General features: G+C 32.5%; 1 protein-coding gene across 1 annotated transcript in view; it reads right to left on the bottom strand.

The window, feature by feature from the left end:
* Nucleotides 1–8,433: 8,433 nt before the first annotated feature.
* The window catches only part of LOC108908519 (insulin gene enhancer protein ISL-1), a 152,251-nt gene continuing 135,766 nt past the window's right edge, over nucleotides 8,434–24,918 (bottom strand). The window contains exons 5-6 of the mRNA XM_018712575.2: nucleotides 11,949–12,161; nucleotides 8,434–9,502 (exon numbers count right to left, since the gene is read on the bottom strand). Coding sequence (XP_018568091.1) covers nucleotides 9,320–9,502; nucleotides 11,949–12,161 — 396 coding nt within the window. The 3' untranslated portion in view covers nucleotides 8,434–9,319. The remainder of the gene's footprint in view (nucleotides 9,503–11,948; nucleotides 12,162–24,918) is intronic.

The following is a 24,918-nucleotide window of genomic DNA, read 5'->3' as shown; positions in this document are numbered from 1 at the left end:
ATATACAATAATTAATTGACTGATATTAAATGAATTATATTTTTTACTAATAAGGTTATTTAACCATTTTTTAAGCTTTTAGTTGATAAAATATATGGTTGTGTATGATTGTCTTGCAATTCCAAGGCAGCTTACATGGTTGTTTCTAAATATATTTGTGTGATGAATACTCGAATGTCTTTGCTAAAGCTGCTCAATAATATTTTAAAAGTAAATTAAGTTTTATAAATTATTTACTGTTGGCATTACAATATTTGTGATAAAATTTCTTGAAACGAATGATTTTTATATCCGTTTTTTTTACAGCTTTTTGAACAATTTTTTTTGGGTTATTCCAAACAAGTGTTTGTAGTGCCAACAATTATGAAAGTTTGTTGAGGCTGGAGATTAATTAATGATAAAATATTAAACAAAAATTATATAACCTCCTTAAAAGGTGTATTTGTTCGAGAGTATCTTAAATTGAATGAAATTTTTAATATGTCACTATATAATTCAAATGACAAAATTGGAAAAATATGATATACATAGTATGAATTTTTTAGACTTTCTATAATTTCAAAAACTTCAACCTTAACAAACTTATGCTCTCTTTACAAGTGTTAGTTACAATTTTAGATAAGTATGTATTTGTATTTTTTTTATATTTATGTAAAAATTGAGAAATATATGTTAAAATTATTATCTATTTACTTTCAAGTACTTACCTCAAATTCAAAACTTCATTATACTCTGCGGTCGAAATTATAGAGAGTGACTCATCGCTAGCTTTTGGCCTAGTAAGGGGGATGAAGCTTGCCGGGGACGAAAATCCATTGGCGTGTCTGCGTAAAAGGCTACAAGATATAGAAAATATTGAGAAAAGGTAATAAAACAACATCTAATATATTTTTACGGTTTGCTATAACCAGCACTTTGATCCATTTTAATTTTTACAGCATTTTAAAATGTCCCAGTTGTGTTTTTTAATTTATAAATTTATTATAGCCATGAAATTACTTATTACGCTTATGCTATGACATTTCTCAGGACGAGTAAATCGAGTCTGTTTACACCCACTAAAAAAGCATTTCCCTATTCCCTACCAAGTGCAAAAGACAGAGATAGAATATAGATCGACATTCAGTGTAACTCAATCTATAGACGATTATAGATTCTATCGATGTGCGTAGCGAGCGGCACAAAGATAAATAATATTGAACCGTATAAAAATCATTTTATATTTTATACGCATTATGGTAATAGTGTTTTTATATTATGTCTGAGTCACTCTCTATAATTTCGACCGCAGAGTATAGTTTAACAGCCTGTCAGGTTCATTTTTTCAAGAGCCTAATAGTTACCTACCTTATTTTCTCCCATAACACTTCTGTCAACAGTGTACAAAATAAATTGTGGAGTTAAAAATAACCATAGTGTTTGTACATCCTTTACACTTTTGTGCAAATTGGGAAGATGGAGCCCTTATACTAACATAGACAGGGTTGAGCAATTTCAACACTTAGGGGTTTTTCTATTTTCAGAAAAAATAGGAAAAACAACAAAGATGAAAATCATATTCTGATATCTTAATTCTATTAAGAGATGCAGGGCATATTTCAATTTTTAGCTGTGTTGTACAGAGAAATCCAGAATGATTCAAGTGTTTGGAGATCGCAGCCTGTGCCTGTCTCTGTCAATACTATAGAACAGAATACAGATTTTTATATGCTAAAGATGGTGTTAGAAACAAGCTGCATTCCCTAAACGCTTCAACCATTCTGGATCTCTTGGTACAATGCTTTATTTTTTTTTCTGTTTTATTTATTTTTTGCACAGAGACATATGTGATATTTTGCTGTGATTTCCAGTGTTTTAATTACAATACAAACTTATGGTATTTTTTTTTTAATGGAACACCATAATTTCAATAAGAAATTTTCTTTACAGTGGTATCACAATATTAACTAAAATTTTTCAAAGTACCCATACCTAAACCAAAAATTATTATTTTGTAACAACAGTATTTTAAGTTCAGTACAGTTTCTTTTCCGTCGATACATCAAATATGTCCATAATAAAAAAAAAGAAAAATTATTTTTGTTGTTTATTTGAAAAAAAAAAGTAAATATGTATTATGCAATAGGTATTTGAACAAAAATTTTAGACATTCCGAAAATAAAAAATATATAGAACCTTCTCTTAAAAAAATGGAAGTGTGTGTAGTAACCTAAAAATCGTGTGTTATAGAAAAATATACAGGGTGTTTCTTAATAACGTGCTAATATTTAAGGAGGTTATTCTTGGGTCCATGTTAAGAAAAAAACTTCATATGAACATATGTCCTAAAAGTCTTAACTTTTGAACTACAGAGTCTAAAGTTTTATGAAAAAACATTTTTTTATGATAACTTTGGTATTACTCTAGGTATTTTTTCAAATTTGGTACATGCCTACTATTCATCGAGATGCATTTTCTAATGTACAAACAATTTTATTATTTTTACCAGTGGCGTCTGTACAGGTTTTGTATTGAATATTTTTGAAGAAAAATATGTTACGGCAGGGTAATTTTCTTTTACCATTCCAAAATGTATGTAGATTACTGTAATTTCATAATTTCAATGTTTAACAGTTATTATCTTAAAAATAAGATGCAAATGAATGAATTTTATTTTTTTATGCGAAAACTGTACGTCAAACGAAAAAAAATTGAAGATACCACATTTGCTCGGAAAGGAATGAGGATTTCAAAAATGATTTTTACTTTAAGAAAAAGCAGTGGCATAACATATTTTTCTTCAAAAATATTCAATACCTGTACAGACGCCAGTGGCAAAAATAATAAAATTGTTTGTACATCAGAAAATTCATCTCGATGAATAGAAGGCGTGTACCAATTTTGAAAATATTTCTAGGGTAGGTAATACCAAAGTTATCATAAAAAAATGTTTTTTCATTCAAAAGTTAAGATTTTTAGGACACATGTTCATATGAAGTTTTTTTCTTAAAATGGACCCAAGAATAACCTTGAATATTAGCACATTATTAAGAAACACCCTGTATACATACATCACTAAATTTTAGAAAAAACTGTAGTAAACCTTTTTACAATACAAAATGGCCAAAATTTAAAAGTGCTCTGTATCTTTAAATTAATTAACATATCAATATATTTTTTAAACATTCAACTTTTCTCAAATATTAGTGGGACAAAAATAAAACAAATTTTATTTTCCAACCAATACCAACCACTTATCGGATAAAAAATTAGTGAACCTGTTAAAAAAAATTAAGAAAATATAATCAATCTATAGGCCCATTCAATTTCATAGATTTGATTATGTTGCCAAAACTGTTCAAGTTATGATATAAACTTAGAAAACACCCTATATATTATACCTTTATGCTTGATAGCATAATGTCGTGGATTTATATCAGGTCAGTTTTCTCTCTTTTGTCATAGTCCCACGATGGGCGCCAAACTCGGTCTGGTTAGCTTTCGGTGGAGTTGACCTAATCTCATCTCCCCTCAGCATATTGAGAGGGTTGTAAGAGCATGCCTGTCTGAGTCCATTTTCACCTGTGCTGAGACATTAGTCGGTCGTTCGCCGAGGAAGGGGTTCCCAGGTATGTCATACACTCCCCTTTTGACGTTAGCCTGGAACCTGGAACTGTCAAAGAAAGACGCGGATACTTACGCTCTTTCTCGATTGTGAACTTTGCTTTGGGTTGATGATTCATGGTCTAATTTACCCTAGTGTCTGAAAATCACTGTCTTTGTACTGGTTAGAAGAACTGTAATGTATGGCCTCCGTAGAGTACGTTAAGCGTTTAGAAACTTGAAAATATTGCAGCGTGAAAGCTGGACATGAGAGCGTTACGCTCGGTTTGGGTAATTTTTAGGAGAATTATAACTCGAAATGCAGTTTAAAAATTCATGAGCTTTATTGATTTTTTGTTAAAATAGTAATGCATATGTGACAACGTGGTGGTTGCGATTCAAATTCTTAACGACTTAAGAATTCGACAGATTTGTCGAATACACATTTTGGTCAGGCAGCTATGCTCTGGTTAGTTTCGATCGAGTTCACACTCTGGCCAGGTAACTATGTCCTGGTTAAATAACTGCAGGAACCCTGGGTTGGCGTTAGCACACTGGCTGGCGGGATTCCGCTAGATGCCCTGAAAACTGTGTCCTCGGCGAATACGGTCTCTGAGGAGTTGAGAATCTGAAACTAATTTGTGTTAATGCCGGCCTTAAAGTCTGTTAGGGATGCGAATTTGAAGTTCCCTGGATATTGATATTTTCGCCACTTTTTTGGAATGTGGGGCGAAAAACGTTGATGCTGTTGGCTCTCATCGACGGTCTCTCTCGGTCGCGCGGTTGTCTGCGTTTTTGTTGATGTCTCTGTGGCGATTCTGGCGGTAACCGCAACGTCTCAGGAGCTTTGCGAGAATTCTTGGAAAGATCAGTGAAAAATACGTAGCTGATGTTTTTAATGGCGAAGGGAACTAATGGGCTTATATTGTAAAAATATTGCAGCTATTCAAAACTTACCCGAGTTTTGAAGCACTCGCCCTGCATACTACGATAACTTACATACCTACTCAATTTTTTCATTCCCTATGTGATTGTATGAAGTGGATTAGTTTGTACTCACATACACCAATAAAACCCTGTTGTATTTCACCGCATTTTATTTACAAATTAATTTTCATATAACATTATTTACAAGTAATGCAGACCCTTCTTTTATCAAATAGGTACATATTTTTTTAATTGCAATAAATTATGTGATACAGAGCTCTGTAAAAATATCATACATTCGAATGCATAATAGGTTATTTCTAAAATTAATAACATCTACAAATTAGTGACAAATTTTTAACAAATTGTACAGTAACATATTACAATAGATATAATTACATATGGTACATTGTTAGTATATTTATAGTTAATTGATGTTCACCCTAACCTATTTTTTACTTCACCTTTTAAGTTTTTAAAGTCGAAATGGAGTTACTGGCAATTAAATTAATATAAGTAATGCAATCAGTATGATAAAGATTTATAAAAATTAATCAATAAATAATTTCATTTTACTTAAGAAAAAAATAAGGTCAGGAAACTGGAAATTTTGAATTTCTGATTGATACTTTCTTAATATTTTTATAAATTTTCTTCAATAGATGGAGGTTACTCAACTTATTTTATGAGATATTCACTTTTTCTCAAATGTATAGTCACTTTTTTCAGTAAGTTACTCATTTTTAAATGAAGTCATTTAGCCATTAGTACAAAAAAACTAAGTGAGGCATTTTTCTATCGAAAAATTTTATTAATAAAATTTGTTTAAATCATTCAAAATGTTATGTTCAAAATTCAATTTTCTTAAAAAGTAAAATAATAAGAAGTCCCACTACATATTTTACAGAACATATAGTTAGTAGGAACAATTTTTATGTTCTATTTTTTTTAAATTAGTTTTTTTTACGTAGTAAAATTGTATACAGGGTGTAATTTTAAGTAGGGATCAGTTTTTTAGAGGTGATAGTACCTATAGGTGTTCCTCACAATACTAATTTGAAATAATTTTATTTTTTGAATCAAATAAATAGTTGTTTTATATTTTTAATAAATTTTTAAACTGCACTTAAACTTCTGTCTACCTCTATTGTACAGCTTCTGATCTCGGTCGTATAATATAGTATGTCCGCGGATTGAGTTTACAAGAGGACAAATGGACCAAAAAGTGAGATATGAAAAAAAGGCATTCTTGATAAAAGTTTTTGCTTGTTTAGAAAATACGAGTCACATGCCGAACTTCAATTTTGTTGTACAAGGTGGGTCAAAAACACAAAAATGTTATTTTGAGTAAAAGTGAACATACCTTATTTTGCAAGATACGAAAAAAATGCGTTCTTGATAAAAGTTTTGGCTTGAATAATGAATACGTTATCAAAAATTTAATTAAGTATTTTCTAGCACTTCTCTAATCAGAGTACCTAGAAATGCTGGATACATTTTTACCATTAAATTTTCGCCAGAAAATATATTTTTAACAGGATGGTGGTCTAGAACATTGTGCACGTGAGGTAAGAGAGTGGCTTAACCATAGATTTGGTCCAAGATGGATTGGTAAAAATGGTCCAATTTTGTGGCCCCTAAGGAGCTCTGACTAAAACCATGGCCGATATTTTTCTATGGGTACGTTTAAAACAAATTGTTTTTGCTACTCCAATACCAAATAATATTGAAATGTTAAAAGGCAGAATTACCCAGGCTGCCCGTTCAATATCCCAGGAAGAAATCAGACATTCCTTCAGATATTTAAGTAAGTAATTAGAAAAATGTGTTCAATACAGGGGTGGCATTTTTGAAATTTGATATCTTCATCACATTGCTTTGTTTACTCTTTTTAGCGTAATTGTTGTAAATATGTTCGTATTATATAAAAATTACACTTGAACAAGACGTATTTTAACTTTGTATTTTGTTCCCTGTATAAAAAATAAAATTTTTGTTAACGTGACACTTATTCATTTTTCAAGCAAAAACTTTTATCAAGAATGCGTTTTTTCGTATCTTTCACTTTTTGGTCCATTTGTCCTCTTGTAAACTCAATCCGCGGATATACTGAATATGTGTTTATGTGTCTATTTAAACCATTTGTATGAAACTAATGGAGTATCAGGGAACGAAATTGTTTTAGAATAAATTTTGTATAACTTTAATGTCACCATTTTTTTGGTCAATCTGAATGAAAGTGCTAGATATTAAAAAATGTTGGTGTTTTTAAAAAATTGATATTTTTTGCATCATTTATTATATATAAAATAAAAAAACTATTGTACATATTATTCTGTTTTAGATATTACAATAATTATATTGTTCAACAATATTTTTGTACAGGATACTGTTAAGTGTACCCCTTTTATAAAGATTTTATAGGTCGATACCCTTAAGGCGAGTTTCATTAACTATTATTTTTATTAAGTATCCAATTCTAACCGAATGAAATAATAACAGGAAGCAGGGACTGTCAATTGTGGCTCGGTGGATATTCANAAAAAAAGGCATTCTTGATAAAAGTTTTTGCTTGTTTAGAAAATATGAATCACATGCCGAACTTCAATTTTGTTGTACAAGGTGGGTCAAAAACACAAAAATGTTATTTTGAGTAAAAGTGAACATACCTTATTTTGCAAGATACGAAAAAAATGCGTTCTTGATAAAAGTTTTGGCTTGAATAATGAATACGTTATCAAAAATTTAATTAAGTATTTTCTAGCACTTCTCTAATCAGAGTACCTAGAAATGCTGGATACATTTTTACCATTAAATTTTCGCCAGAAAATATATTTTTAACAGGATGGTGGTCTAGCACATTGTGCACGTGAGGTAAGAGAGTGGCTTAACCATAGATTTGGTCCAAGATGGATTGGTAAAAATGGTCTAATTTTGTGGCCCCTAAGGGGCCCTGACTAAACCATGGCCGATATTTTTCTATAGGGCCGTTTAAAACAAATTGTTTATGCTACTCCAACACCAAATAATATTCAAATGTTAAAAGGCAGAATTACCCAGGCTGTCCATTCAATATCTCAGGAAGAAATCAGAAATTCTTTCAGATATCTAAGTAAGCAATTAGAAAAATGTGTTCAATACAGGGGTGACATTTTTGAAATTTGAAATCTTCATCACATTGCTTTGTTTACTCTTTTTAGCTTAATTGTTGTAATTATGTTCGTATTTAAAAAAAATGATATTTTTTGCATCATTTATTAAATATTAACTAAAAAAACTATTGTTTTAAAATAATTAATTAAGAATTAATGAATGTGTTTGTTTGTATTTTTTTTAAACATTATGTTTTGGTTTGTGAATATCTGTGTCAATGGCTTTTAATATTGATCCAGTCAGTTTAGGTGAACTACATAATACCAGTGCACCTGATGAGATATGATAACAGAGTGTTAGACAAGCAAAAAACAAACGGTCAACGTTAATGGTGAAACAAGAACGGCTGAATATGTCACCATTTATTTTATTAAATTTAGTTTTATCGGCTTTCAATGTGTGTATATAATAGGGTAGTAATTTTTCGACTTTTTGTGTCTAGTATCAAGAACTGTATGTGTGTATGTCTTCATTGTTAAATTTCTTATTTTCTTATGAAAAACATGTACTTATGCGAATCAAGAAAGATGACAACAGTGGGGTGTTTGCCTGTTTTTTAGATTTTAACAGACAATGAAATGATGCGAAAAAAACGTGCCTTGTAGTTTTTTATTTTTGTATGAAATCATTTCACTGAAAATGAAAAAAAAATAAAACTAAATATATTTGGCGGACAGTTGTAACATGCTAAACCTTGATTGCACCATCTATTAACAGGAAGTTCAACTAAAATCTTATACCATTGTACTTCTCTTTTTATTTAGTAATAAAGACACAGAGGAGTTACTTACAATTAAATAAGAAGTTTTCTATAATGACAACGTCCACAGTCTAGTACTTCACAATGGCAAAAAGTTTGAATTCAAATGTTTAAAATCAAATAAAAATTTATGGAAGGATTTTTAGCGAAATTGCTTATACAGTTCGTGTTAACTTTCATTGTAGAATAATATTAATGACGAAACGTCACACAATTTCTTTATGCAATCACATCAGTTTTAATGGAATTTGAGAAAACAAAGTTGATATGTGAAAGGTGAAAGGTAGTCTTGGGATCCTGTCAAAAATGCACCCTGTATATAAACTTTTTGAATGACTGTGAAGAATTTTTGTTAATAGAATGGTGCGGATATAAACTCTAATATGGTGACTATATGCTTGATCAAAATTTGATTTTAATAAGCTTCAATTTTAGATTAGAGATAAGTTTGAATTGAATGAGCAAAAAATAAAACAATAATGACAATTTATCTATGTTATAATATTTCTTTCTGTTTTGTAAATCACAAAATCTTGATAAACCTTTATTATACAGTTTGCTTTAAATGTTCAAAGAAAATTTAAAAATTGCACTTTTATATTACACCCTTACGTAAAGATTCCAAGTCTGCAATTACAAAAATAATTGCAAGAATGAATTCCTTCTTAAACAAATTCGTGGACTAGTTTGCCATTTGCATCTTCTTTATAAAAGTAAATAACAAACAACAAACAAACAAAAACAACAAATATAACAACGATTTCAAAACAAAGTGTCATTGGCGTTAACATGTGGTCAGGGTGGGGGTGGCATGAAATGAGAGAGTCGATGCATGAGGAGGGCCCCCCAGCACATGAGTAAGTTGGGGTGAAGGCGCTAGTTGCTCCCTCCAGTGTGTTAGGGGCTGGCAGGTAGACTATCGTCACTCTCCAGGTACGTCACATAACTATCAGTGCTATCTGGATGGGTCATGGCATCCGAAGGTGGTGCTCCAGGGCCACCGGGTCCCATGAGGCCTCCTGGGTGCGGCGCACCTGGTGACGGACCTATTGAAGGAGGCGGAAGGTCATACCCGTGCATCTGGAACAAATGGAACAATTTGTTAAACCTCATTTATATTTGAAAATGTTTACCAAATAAGTTGTTCAAGGTTCAAGAGAGAACTTAGTTAAAGAAATTAATTTGATTGGTAGGTTTCCGTTGCAGTTTCCAATGGTTGAATAATTTCCAGACACTATTGTCTAGAGACAGTCCATCTACTTTACTTCAAGGGTTCCTGTATAAATTTCAACTGATAGGTTGTCAGGTCAGTTTTTTTACATGCAGAATTTACGAAAAAGCCTCTGACTGGATAAATGATTCCATTGAAGCTATGTTTGTAGCCTACGACACATAAGAAACGCTCTACTCTAGACATTAGTTTTCCGGGTTCGTTGCCACAATCTTAGTTTAAACTTCTTGACGTTTCGAGAGAGATACATTGCTCTCTTCAGAACCAACAGAGCAGACATAGAACACATGATAGACTTAACTAATATTAGAATTCCGGTTAGAAAGATCCACTACCAAAATGAGACAGGACAATTACTAGAAGTCAGGTACCGCATTGCTATGCATAGGAAATATAAATATGAACCAGAAGACTTAATCTAAAGTTAGAATTTATTCTGAAGAAGAGAGAGATGTTTCTCAAAACGTCAATACAGTAGTAGTTAAGAAATTGTAATCATTGATTATCACAGCCACACAGAAAAAAAAATTGGGTATACTTTTTATGTGACATATATTTTTCGTAGTAATTTGGCCTCCTGAACTCGAATCTGGGGTCAGAATTGGCCCATCACGTCACAATTTTTTCCTAACCTCAAAAAACTTGTGAAAAATAGTGAAAATTGATGAAAATTTACTGGGAAAATTTGGAAAAAAATTTATTTCCACATCAAATAGTACATTTTTATGTAAAAGACTCTGCTGAATTCAAATCCGCTGTCAGAATTGAGCTAGAACGTGTGGTTTTTTTTCTAACCTCAAAAAACCGAGCAGGAATCGCTATTTTCAAATTCTGAGCGGATTTTGACCAGATTTTGTATAAAGGGGTTTTTTGGGTCGCTGATTACGAATATGAATTCACATTGTAAAAATTCAAGATGGCTGATCCAATATGGCGGGTGTACTTTTTTGAAATCCACCGATTTCAGTAAAATTTGGCATCATAAGGATTGCTGGTTGATCTCACCTTCATTAATCACACATCTGGAGCCAGATTTTCATAAATCAAGGTAAAATTTGTAGGCAGAGTCATAATTTTAGGCCGAGTAGGCGGCATTTTTTCGGCAAAGTCACATTTTTAGATTGAAGGCATAAGCAGATGCAGTGATGTGCTGTGTGGCAGTAATGTGTCCTTTTCCTTGAACTTTAAAATTATTAAGAAATAAAAGCATCTAAATGCCATAGGAAAACTGCATAGTAGTTAAAAAAATCTGATTGGAAAACCATAAGCCCATGCACGACTAAATAAATGAAAGAATAAAGTAGAAACTTTTTTGTCTTGCCCCATGGAAACAAGCACATCACACTACACATCATTACATGTGTAGAGTCCTTAAGTCATTTTTTTAAGCGAAGTCACATTTTTAGACGGAGTGGAATCTTTTACCTTGATTTATGAAAATCTGGCTCCAGATGTGTGATTAATGAAGCTGAGATCAACCCAGAAATCCTTATGATGCCAAATTTTACTGAAATCGGTGGATTTTAAAAAAGTACACCCGCCATATTGGATCAGCCATCTTGAATTTTTACAATGTGAATTCATATTCGTAATCAGCGACCCAAAAAACTCCTTTATACAAAATCTGGTCAAAATCCGCTCAGAATTTGAAAATAGCGATTCCCGCTCTGTTTTTTGAGGTTAGAAAAAAAACCACACGTTCTAGCTAAATTCTGACAGCGGATTTGAATTTAGCAGAGTCATTTACATAGAAATGTACTATTTGATGTGGGAATAAATTTTTTTCCAAATTTACCCAGTAAATTTTCATCAATTTTCACTATTTTTCACAAGTTTTTTGAGGTTAGGAAAAAATTGTGACGTGATGGGCCAATTCTGACCCCAGATTCGTGTTCAGGAGGCCAAATTACTACGAAAAATATATGTCGCATAAAAAGTATACCCAACTGTTTTTTTTTGTGTGGCTGTATTATTTTTGTAGTACCTGTTTATATGTTACAATAAATTAATCAATTTAATGCTACTAACTTAAAATAATAATAAATTGATATAAAATATTTTTTAAATGGTACACATCTGCGCGTGAATGTAATGTTCCTTTACAACACCGCATGTAATTATTATATTGCAATATTCTTGAAGAGTAAAAGTTGCTATTGTTACACTTCAGTCTGTGATTTTTTATTATTATCCTGCTCAGACTACTAACCTACATTTAAAATATTTCCGGGTTCTAATAAATCACCCCAAAATTATCTAGAACCAGCAAGTAGATTTGTAGTTCTTACTTCTTACCTGGTTAACAAGTTGCTGGAAGGCGGGTTGGTGTGGCTGTTCGAGATCTGAGTGGAGGGCGAAGTCGGAGAGCGCCTTCCAAGGCGGTTGGTACGCCTGCACTTCCAAGGGATGCACCCCTATGGGAGAATCATGACGTACCGGCGAGGAAGCCACCATGGGGATGCCTTGCATGGCACCGTAGCCCAGTTTCCGGCCATCCTGCGTATAATACTAGGTTATGTTAGATATAGGGGTGAGAAACTAAAAATTTGTACATATTTTGTAGGATATTAAACCAAAGTCTAATGTCTCTTTCAGATAAAACATATACGAGTTGGGCACATTGGTTTTGTGCAGTAATAATAGCACTGATATACGTATCAGTTGTATTTTAATATAACTTTTTCCACTAAATATGAACAACTATTTTGTGAAAACTTTACTAATCCGTAAAAAATCGTTTCATTATTTTCATGGAGATGACTTTGTGACAGCTTCAACGTTGGAACCTCATATGGCTGTATGCGTTCTTAAAAATAACTACGAATATTTTATTAAAAAAAATTCAATCGACCAATATTCGATCAAGGCACCAATTTAGTGTGCCACGATTGATTCAGATTTAATATAATTAAAAATATATATTTTATTTTATGTATCTAAAATTGGTTTAATATTCCCCAAAATGTGCAATAAAGCATTGCAAAAATAACTAAAACTATTAATATAACATATTTCACACACATTATTTTAGGGTTTCAGCGGGTAAAATCTATTAATCAATGTCTTAGAAGAATCGAATACGGTGTTTTCACTTTTTTTTCACCCTTACACTCTTTATTGGACATTGAGGAAATGATTTTTTTATTGATTGTTTCATATGTTTTGTACGCAATTCATTATTAAAATAATTCGTATACTTAATTATTCTATAGTAAGTTAAAAATATAATTTATATGACCAAACAGACTACAATATTTTTGTCTGTTATCAAATGTGTCTTTTCTGTATTAAAATATAGATCTATACCAATCATTTAAGACCTGTACAATTTTATTTCATTTTCGTTCGTTTATAGGCATATACGAGGTCTGTTCAGAAAATAACCGAACTTTATTTTTTAAACTTTATTATTAGGTAATCTTATGCATTATTGGTTCTTGTCTCCTTCAAAGTGCTCCCCTCTCTACTCACACACTTTTCCCAGCGGTGTTTCCATTTCGCGAAACAGTAACAGTTCTGATTAGTTTAATTTGAAATGGATTTTAAAGTCTGATGAATTTTCTTTGACATCATCAATAGTCTGAAAACGGCGTCCTTTGAGCACTGACTTTAATTTCGGAAATAAGAAAAAATCGGAAGAAGCCGAATTGATAAAGCTGAGTGTGCATTGTCATCGTGCAAGAACCATGAGTTGTCTCTTCACAACTCTGATCTTTTTTTGCGGATTTTTTCACCTTGAGACAAGAATTCAAAATACACAATTCCATTAAAGTAAAAAAAAAAACAGTGAGCATCACTTGAAATCGGGACTGACGTGCTTTCTTGGGACGTGGAGATCTTTTGCCAATCAATTGTGATGATTGAACTTTTGTCTCAATCTCGTAGGCGTAAACCCAGCCTTCATCTCCTGTTATGATCCTTTGAATGAATGTCCCATTGCCATTGGATTGTTCAAGAAATTGCCGACAAAAGTCCACACGATTTTCTTTCTGTTGTTCGGTTATTAAAAGAGGAACAAATTTTGCAGCAATTCGATGCATATTCAATTTTTCAGTCAACATTTCGGGGCATGATCCAGTTGAGGTGCTAACCTCTTTTGTAGTTTCTCTGACAGTCAATAGGCCATTTGCACGCACCTACTGAATGTGGGAGTCATCAGTTGAAGTCGAAGGCCTTCCTGGTCGAGGATCATCTTCAATGGGGAAGTTTCACATTTTTTTATTTTCTTATTAAATTCCNGTCTTAACACTCATATACCGGATCCTGACGTCACAAATTGCTTGACCAATTAGGGACCGTTTTCGCCCACCTAATTATATTCAATATTTTAATAATTAATTACATATTAATAGTTAAGTTTAAAGGGGTTTTACATATAGAAACATACTTTTATAGTAATTTTCTGCACTTTAAATAAATTTTGCTTCAAAAGAAAATTTGATGAAACTTCCTCATTGATCTAGAGCTTCATCTCCGTAAGACTTGTTTCAAAAGCTGAAACGTTTCCGTGAAAGTTTTCCCTAGTCTAATGAAAAATTTTACATTTCATCTTTGTTCCAAAAAATCGTCAATTCAAAAATCGTCACTAACACTTAAACATATTGCACCCAAAAACACAATATTACGAAAACTAAATGAGATCAATAATCCAAGAACATGTTGCTAACTGCATATCACTAAAATTGTCTCCAATAGCGCGTAATTCTAAATGTTCTGTGTTTTTCTGAACAGACCTCGTATATGCGTAGGTGGCATTATGTGTATAAGTAGTAGTAGGTACTATAAAACGGTATTATAATACTTACATATACATATACCTACCTATTATTACTGATTATCTAATATCTAATAACCATTTTTCAAAATGATCTGATATAAGAAACAGTAGGTAATTGCATGTAAAATTAAGGACCGTTTTCACTTTATAAATTGAGAGTGTACTCTTATTTGTTATCTACCCTAGATACTTGCATATATGCAGATATTAAATTTCTTAAATTTTTATCAGCATATTCGTAACTATTGATTTTTCGAAACTGCGAAAGTATTAGGTTGAGAACTTGTTTTCTTTATATATGAAAAATTAAAAAAGAAATTAAAACTAAAAGCGAGTTTATATTCTGGAGTTTTAGAGGTGTCCAAAATATATAATTTTTTAATTGCAATCTCAAACTAATTGAGTTTGCATCTCTTTTGCTTTCAAAAGCATTCTAGAAAATGTTGTATTTATCCAGTTATGCTTGCATATGCTTCAAGTTATGACTACAGTTATTTAGTCAGAAAATCAGTGCGTAGAAATACTACTAAATCTTAAAATCTCAATATTTGTTTTGCGATAGATATAGTCTGTAGGATATTTTTTGAGACAGAATTCCAAGAAGACCTCTGCGTCACTTTCTTGGAATTAACTGCATTCGAAACCCGAGATAGAAAGACATAAGCGGGAAATTTCAAGGCACGCCACTGCCGCAGTAAATTGTAAGTTGTTCCGATAAACTTGCAATTCTATCTCAACAAACATTGTATGGACTGCATCTACGTCATATTGGGAGTCAGTGCTTAATAAAACACAGCATATTTCTATTTTTGGCGACCTGATAATCTATCAGTGTTTATTAACTCTTTCACCTATAATAGGTTGAAACGCCATATAATATTCACCTCCCACATATTTTTGATTTGTAGTAATTTTAAGAGTGATTAGTTTTATCAATTATGGTTGTATTCATGTATGTGTAGGTTGATTCAAGATTACGATCGCTTCTGAATAAACACGTTGGTTTGCCAATAAACCAGATCCTTCGCCATATTATACGATTTTTGTATTTTTGGTGGTTTGTTATGGTCATCATTTTTTCCTATCATTATCTGTTATTACACATCAGAAATTTATATATTTTTTTCAATTTCCTACGAACCTCTATAGAACTCGAAAAAAAGGACACTAGCGTTTTCAGCTGGTTCAAATATAGTAGTTTGAAAGAGTAGTATGTAAAATTGGGCTACTTTAATATTTTGCTAATATTTTTTTGAACATTTTCGACGACTTCTGATATGAAAACTACTATTGCCAACCTAAGGCCAAATATTATATACACCCAATTTATTAAGGTCGATGTCCCTAGATCTAGACAGTAATTAAAGGCAGGCGATGGGCGATACTGCTTCAATTTCTGCATCACTCGTTCCCCCATACCGTAGTTTGATCCCGTGTTGGCCGCGTCGTTGCCATGACAACCACCGTAAACAACGCTACGAAGAGAAGCAGAATACAGATTGATTTCAATCTGCGTCACTTGCGTATGCTATACGTTGTATTGTCCGAGGTTGATGTTCACGCTCAACGAAGGCAATGTTTTTTTAGAAGGTGTTCACCCCGCAACTATTCTGTTTATTTCTGCGTATTAAACAAACAAACACAATACATTTTCAATATAGAATTATACCTAAATTATAAAATTTATATAAAATTAAAAATAATTTTAAATTGCACAACCAAACGAAAATTTTAGGTGAAGCGGTGCGTCACTTGCATCACCTAACGAGCCGCCACTGCAATTTCGCATTTGGATGTAGAACACTTATTATGAGATTTATTCCTTGAAAATTTCTTTATTTGTATGATCATTTCTTCAGGAAAAAATTTTAAAAATTCCCAGGCGAAGTCGATCCTCTTACATTTATTTCTAAAATCTGTTTTTGGCTAAAATTTGAGACAGAAGTAGGTACAAATTTACTTAAGTTGTGTTTTCTTTTCAAAAGTTAACATCATTAGAAGCCACAGGTATTTAAGTATTTCACATTTTGTTCTGGTCTTTATAGTCTTTTATTCGACTTAAAATTTTCAAAACTGAAGAGAACGTCCAGAACTAATATTTTGATCGTCGTGCATTTTGAGCGAGACTCAATGCAATTTTTTTAAATCTACATTTTAACTGTGAGCTTAGTTACTAATGTTAGTTTTTGGGAAACATAGGTAGGTATACCTTTTTTATTATGTAGGAGCAAATAGTTGCAAAAAGTAAGGAGGATTTGGAGATTATCCAATTTGATTGGATAATTCGTTTAAAAATAGCAGCCCCAAAAAGTGTTTAACTATGGCAAGAGTAGTAAGTAAGTTAAAGAATAAATTTCAAATAATTTTTTATTCCAATTTGCCTAAATCAAGTAGTGCCCAACGTTAGTTGTCCAAAGGGCTTTAACAGTACAAACACAAATCTAGAAAAAAAACTACAACAGATTTTCAGCCAATGCAGATCTAAAGGAGAAATTTATTTGTCAACTCTAGAGAAAAATTTTCTAAGTATTATTTGAATTCGAGTTCATGACTTCCCCAAATAGATTTGTGAGTATAAGTATCATGTATTGGCAGGCAAAGCGAGCTGCAAAGATTGTGGACCTTCTGGTTGACGTGACTTTGTTTTTTTTTCTAGCTTTGTAGGAACAATATGACAACTTTTATAAAAAATTACTAAACTGTGTTTGCTATATGAAATATAAAAATAGCCAACATTGTTTTAAATAGGCGTGATTAGACATATGTTTTGATCACGTCGCTAATTTGTTTGCACTTAATGTTTTTAATATGTAGAGGGAAACTAACTACAAAATAATTATTATGGCGGTATTGGAACGTTTAATTAGGGATATACGAAACATCCGCGCCTGTGGAACAAAAATTATGAATAAGTACTAAGTAATAAGTACCTACCTACAAGATAACACACAAGAAAAAACTTCTATGAGATGACGAACAGAATTTGAATAATAAGATACTTAGTATTTTATTAAGTAAGAGTTTTATAGTTAAAATTATTTAGATATCATTGAGATGATAAAAAACTTCATTACTGCTTAAGCCAGAATTCTGTGATTCTTTCACGACGTTTGTTGCTCTCCGTGTAAGCTAGGGTTTTCTAGTATCTGTAAGATTTGGATAAAAAATTCCGAGATTTTTTACAGCATTGTTAACATCGACGGTAGTGGTGGCTGGTGCGGGGGGCTCTAGGGTGGCGTCCCCCCGAGAAAATTTCATAGTAAAAAAATTTAATTCACCTAAAATTTAGTTTAAGTAAGTACTTACAATGTTATTTACATTATTAAATAGATTAGCCTTATGACATACATTAAAAAGAAAATGTGCAATATAGTGCAGTCAATTTATCTCGATTTGCAAAATTCGTTTGAAAAACTCGGAATCGTAGCTCACCTTTACATCTGTAAAGTGTTTACAAAGGTGGACATGGTTACCGTAGCGCAGCAGTGATGCGCATATTTACTATGCATTTTGGGGCCTGTTTAGTCCGACCGTAACCAAAAAATAGCTATTCATCGCTTTTTTTTTCTTGATAAATGTAATTTGTTCAGCTGTGGTGTAAAATTTTGTTACTCACATACCTATTGTTTCTTGTGTGTTTTTTTAAAAAGTTGTAAAAGTTTTAATTGATTGTAGCATTCCCAAAAATCAATGGTGCGAGAAATACCAAACTTTAAGGAAACGGTAATTGAAAAGTTTCCTTATTTCGGACAAAAGCAAAGAATGGATTTTCACTATAAAAAATAATGTTGAGTATAATTTCATTATATTTCAATTTACAAGTATGTACTTAAAATAAAACTACCCAATTATATTCAATTTTTTTTAAATATTTTGTACCTAAATTTTTCCGCCCTCCTTGGTGTGGAAGTCAAGAGCCGCCTGTATCGGTATACTTAAAATGCCCATGTTGAGGAAATTTTATTTATTTATTTATTTATTTATTTATTTATTTATTTATGTATTTAAAATATACATCCAACAGGCAATGCCCAATAACAGAATATGTCAAGTCTAGTAATAAAATATAAAAAAAGATAAAAGAGAGAAAAATTAACTGAAAAAATATAGAAAAAAAATAAAAATAGTACAAACTTATAAATAAATATAAAGAACAAGATAAACAGGCAACAAACTGTAAAAGATAGATATGATATGACTTATATCATTAGCCAAACAACAAAAAAAGATCGACATTATTTTCTATCTCACTGTACTTGGAATTGGAAATAATTTGATACAACGGTGGTGCTACTAGGATGTTACTAGGTAAGTACGTGCTGCGGAATTGCAAATGAAGTAGGTGATGTGGTAAAGTAGAAGATTGTGGAATACCAATTTGATTTTATGAAAAAAAAAGCAGATACTTTTAGATGTCTATTTTTTTAATAGGATTGGTCTGATTGGTTACAAGATAATAAATTTATATAACGTTGACCGAAATAACACTTATATTATACAGGGTGATTCAGAACTTATCCAAAAAAAATTCTGGATGTACAGGGGATCCTTACAAATACAATTTTGTAAAGAAAAAATCAAAAAGGTCAGTTCGAAATTTTTTTAAAAATACACTTCTGCACGGCACTGGAAACTGGTCCACTGTAAAACCTGACCTCGCACAATGCGACCGGTATGGCGGCGTGATAAAGACGAACAAAAACTTTCGCAAGGAGAGAAATATGTAAATAGAATTTTATCGCACCTATTTTATATCGGCAAATTCAAATGCTTTTGCCCTTATTAATTATTAATAAAATTAATTTGTGTTTTTAAATAATAAAATCATTTGACATACCCGATGCGTGTAAACACATTTGGGTCCGTCTTATTCACTTTCTACGAACTAACACAAATGATGTCTTGTTTCACACAAACGCTTCACCATAAATTAAAACGATATCCATCAACTCCGAGTACACGCAAACTATTTTTGACACTAACTACCCATTTGACACCATCTACTAAAAACGTATTATAAAAACCACAGATAACAGGTAAATATCGCAACGACGATTGCAAAATCCGAATTCAGTATTCGGAGTCGATGAGGCCACGTGGCGAATGATGCTAGAGACTACAGTTGTCCAGCTGTTTGTGGTTTAAAGTGCTATAACTTTCTTTTCTTTTTTTTTTCTCAGAAACCATAAGGATTTTACAAAATTTTATTTTACAATATTGACTCCATTTCTCATGCCGCATCTATTCCCAATTTTTTTTTGGATAAGTTGTGAATCACCCTGTATACCCACAACGATAAATTCGAAAATTTTACTAAATTAAAAAAGAAGTGACTTTGAACACATCTCAAACATGACGATTAAATAGTTGCTTTCAACAATAATTCATGTGCTTCACTTCAATGCTTATCACATTTTCTTAGATACTATTCTTGCTCTCACAATCGGTTTTGATATCTAATGGTTGTTTTGTAAATTCTTAATTGATAGTACCTACTTAATTTTCTCTTATTTTTTTTTTAATAAATACATTAAATAAATTTTCCAACTCATCCAACCGTACTTATATGTGGTATGAAATGAAAGCCATTTTTTTCCCGAAAACGGATGTTGCTAAGAACTACCTTTTATTCATAGAAATTTATGAAGAACCGATGTTTAATATCAGAAATCATATACCGTGAGAGCCAAATAAGTTGAAACTATTTACACGTTCATGCATGCATGCCGAACGTAGCGCCACTATTAATACCTAACCTTTGTTGGGTTAGATGAGCCCATTTCCAGGAATCTCCTATTACAGTATGGCTGGATCGTTACAAAACACCCTGTATAACGACACCACATAATAAGTACTATACAACGGAGGCAATTCAGGATTTGAAATCGAAAAGTTGTAAGTAATAAATAGGGCTGTCAGAACTGTGCCGCGAGACATAGGCGTACGCATTATTTATTAAAAATCAACAAATTAAATTGTCTACAATACACCATCATAAGACCAACGGATAAGAAAGCTAACAGTATACTAAAGTGACGTGAAGTGATTCTGAGGTAGCGGCTCACGTATGTCTCGGTTGACCCGCTTGGTACGCCATTGAATTGAGGCTCTCTTTGACAGCCTTACTAATAAAGTTATTTTCATATTTAGCTGAATTTAGATGGATGTTTATTCCATATTAACAACTATATGTTGTAATACATGGTATGTATTACAAACTACTAAAAGTTTTCATCATATCAGTGTTGTAGGTACCTAAATCAGTACCTAGGTAGATATATACCTAAGTATTATTATCCTATTTTCAAAAAATATTTCTGCCAATCGATTGTAAATACACTGTATAAATATCATACTTATATTGTTTTAAGTACCTTTATGCGCTACACCCAAAAAACTCCCACTGCGCAGAAAATATATTGGGAAATATTGTGAGGTTAGATGCATATGTTGGATTTACAGTTTACGCTAATGTTGGTGTAATCTAGATAAAATATAGTAAGGCTGTTGGAACTTATTAGGTACGATATTGCGCACAGTTTCAGTTAATTCCACTATTTCACAAACGGCTATTTCACTTCTTAATTTCGTAAGCATTTATCACTTTTATTCCTTTTACAATCCCTCAATACATTGTAGGTACGTATAAGCATAATTATTTTCAATCCTTCCCTACATAAACCGCAAATCCGAATATTTGCCAGCAGCCGTCGGGCCCCTTTTCCATTCTAACCCCGACGCGTTATTGATTAGCGACATTAATCTAAGCGTCCCCCATCTGTCCACTCAATCCTCTTCGTACCAACCCAGCGCGACCCGAGCTGTCGTCCGTAAATCTCTAGAGGCGTGTCGTCAGCTGACAGCGCCCGCCTCTGCCTTCCCGGCCAATCGCGTTGCACATCGCACAACATGTGACGCTCAGCTTCACACATCGATTTCGTCGTTTTTTGGCCAAGCTTGCGGTTTATCGCGGTCCTTATTGGTAGGCCGGCTCAAAAGTAGCTCCTTGGCCTGGTGCAGCTTTTTTGAGCTTTTATTTTGGGAGTGTCGTGTTGTGTCGAACAGGTTTTTATTAACCTTGATACGAAATGTAAAATATGTTTTTGTTTTTTTAGTCATTGTGGTTAAAACTGTGTACTTGGGACTTAATGGATGTGCAGTTTGTCTAGGAATGTACAGAGAAGTTATTCTTAATGCTAGACTTTTCCTTTAAGCTTAGTTCACACTAGAGATTGGAGAAAATTGTTAATAAATAATGTATTAATATTATGGAATGTATTTTATTAAATTTTTTGTAGGTCTATAGACACAACTTATTTTGATAATATTCTGATGTGATACTGTATCTGTATTTTAGCACCTATATTTTATTAATTTTTAAAACAATATACAAGCTGTATTCCATAATAAACAGGACTTTTCGGAAATAGGTGAGGCCATCTATTGGCAATTACATGCGTTGGAAAGGTAGATCCTTCACTGATGGACTGTCAAAATTTCATGACATTTGGACGAATAGAAGTGGAGTTATCGGTATAAAAATGAGCATCGAACAAACAATTAATAGGTATTAAGTTTCGATATAAATTTGATAACACTTTTACCGAAACGTTTCAATTGATGCACCAAGTTGATGCATGGTGAGTTCATGAGTGGTAGGTATACCTACGCTATTTATAAACGGTCGTTATGACATAAATGACTAGCAACATGTTGCCCAACCGAAATCCGTGATCACCACAGATTTCATCAAAACTATGCGGGAATTCATCAAAGATCAGCCAAAATCTTCATTGAAATCCATGAAATTGAAACTGAGCATCTCAAGTACATCAATTTATCGCATGTTAGCCGAACATTTGGGCTACCGAAAAGTGTATGCATGGTTTGTTCCGCACAAGTTGACTGACGACCAAAAATTGCTCAGATTTCAAAGGACACGAAGGACACCATGAAGGAGGCCAAAAAGGATAAAAACTTCCTTTACAACATTGTGACTGGTGATGAAAGGTGGTGTTTTCAATATGATCCAGAAACCAAGCACCAAAGTGCCAAGTGGAAGGCGCCAGACGAGTAAAAATTAAAAAAATCTCATTTGTATAAGTTAAAAGTGAAGACAATGTTGATTTACTTTTACGATTCGAAGGGCATTGTCCACAAAGAATTCATTCCATCGCATCGGGTCAAACCGTTAATTATTTTATCTTGGTGTTTTGAAGTGTTTGATGCATCGTATTCGTTGTATTCGGACAGAATATCGCGCAAAAGGAAGTTGACGTTTGTTGCACGATAATGTTCCATTTCATGGATCGAGATTTGTGATTGATTTTTTGACCAAAAATGGCATTTTAACTGTCAACCACTCCCCGTATTTGCCTGATTTGGTACCGTCTGACTTTTACCCTTTCGGAAAAACACATTTGCCGATAAAAGGAAAGTGTTTTGAGGACGTAGAAGGCTTGTACCGACATCCTGAGGGACATCTGGACCGATTATATAAAAGACTCATTCGACATGTTTTAAGGTAGGGCAAATCGCTGTATCGAGTCGAAAGGGGACTATTTTGAATAAAATAAATCGGGTTTGCCGAAAACATTTTTTCTTTTTTTTAAGGTCTTATTTACTTGCACGCACCTTGTATGTATGAAACTTTTGTTTCATATTAAATGATACCCTGAACACTTGAAGACAATATTAAATATTATTTTCTTTATTTCTTAACATACAGGTGTCAAGGATGAAAAAATCGCATTTTCTTAATATTTTTCGACACATATACATTTGAACAAAAATCGGTCTCCGGGAGTTTATTGTGATGCCGATTTCAAATTTAATTAGCATTGTATCATAACTCATATGTGGCCTTGTGTTCGGTGTTGATCATAGGAATTGTTGTTGGTACCTCCTATTTAATGTTCATGTTTGCGTAAATGTACAAAGTGATCACTATTTACTTTAATGTATTTTCTGCGTCGATTTAACAAAATTTTCCATACGTTCAATAAGTTCGGATTGAAATTTTGAACTGAATCTGCAGCAGTTGCAATCCTTTGCCGTAACTCGTTGCTAGTATTGATTACAAGATGTTTGACGTAGCCCCAAAAAGTAAAAGTCCATTGGATTTAAATCTGGGATTAGCCAAGGATAGTTGCATGCATCATTCATACTATTGTTTGGGAAAAACTGTATTCAGGTGATTCCGAACTTTCATTTGATGATGAGGCAGAGCTTAGGATGAATATTTTCCAATAACTCAAAATAAATCGTTATATTAAGGTAGTTTAATTAATGTTCTGCGTTAAGTGTCTCAAGAAGTCAACTACTCTAAACCAATTGTTCATTTGAAACTCATGTTGAAAATGCCGAATCCAAATTTCATTCGACTTCTGATATAATTTATCGTGAGAATTTCTAACATTGAATGAATACACCTCTTCTGGTGAACATTGCCCCATCCGTGAACAAGATTTGAACCCAAATCTGAATCTTGCCTGTAATGACTACACTTTTTCCCAAAAATTTGCGCTTGGTAGAGTCATGTTCTAATAAATTTTGTGTTGGAATAAAGTGAAACGATAAAGCTATTGTTCATGTAAAATAGAACAAACGTATAGTAACATTTCGTGCTATGTGGTGGATATTGATATTTGGGTGCGAACTACTGGTGGACTATTGCGGGGGTGAAAGCTACCCGTTTTTATTTGAAACAACCTTGAAAATAACTTTCTATCCGGTTGATGCCTATTGGGATAAGCTACAGAACTTGCTGTATGTAGTTCGTTCGTTAAAATTTTGTTGAAAAGAAACCGAAATTATATTAATTCTTGGTAAACAGGTTGTGAAGAGGCATTTCTATTAAATGTGCTTTATTTAGAATTAGGTACTGTTAAAAATAGATTTAAAAAAGTTATTTATTAGGATCAAGAAAAATTTAAATTATCGAAAATAAAATTTGCCTTTAGGAGACCTAAAGTACATACCGGAAACACCCTACATATGATGTCTTATATCTCTATGGAAGGAAGAAAAACAAACCAAAAATCCCATCCCTATCCCATCTGTTTAAGGCAATTTGATAGCGAAAGTTTCCATAACAAAAACGGAGCATTTTTCGAAAAGAAAATTGTGTCATATGTTATGGTGATTATTATCCACATTAAATTTATAAAATTAATCCCTTGTTTTTGGTGCAAGGGCTTTATTAAAATTGTGTTTTTCAGAGTGCCAGAAATATCCAATTAAATAAAAAGAATAAGTAACGCCCTCGCACTCTTAACTTTCCAAACAAATCTGGTCTTTTAGCTGATAGAAATGACGTAGGGTCTAGACAGTGAAGAGTGAAAAAGGCATATAAGGATAACGAAAAATCGTTCGAAATTACTTCGCATGCATTATACCAATCTACAACAAACCAGTAGCTTGTTTCTATATGTAGGTGATAAACAGGTGGAGCTGTTTAAGAACCTACTGCTAGTGTCATTGGCATTT

Source organism: Anoplophora glabripennis, unplaced genomic scaffold, assembly GCF_000390285.2.
Source record: "Anoplophora glabripennis isolate ALB-LARVAE unplaced genomic scaffold, Agla_2.0 scaffold313, whole genome shotgun sequence".
Lineage (NCBI taxonomy): Eukaryota > Metazoa > Arthropoda > Insecta > Coleoptera > Cerambycidae > Anoplophora > Anoplophora glabripennis.
Note: the sequence above shows the minus strand (reverse complement) of the source record. Positions and strands in the feature narration are given on the sequence as shown.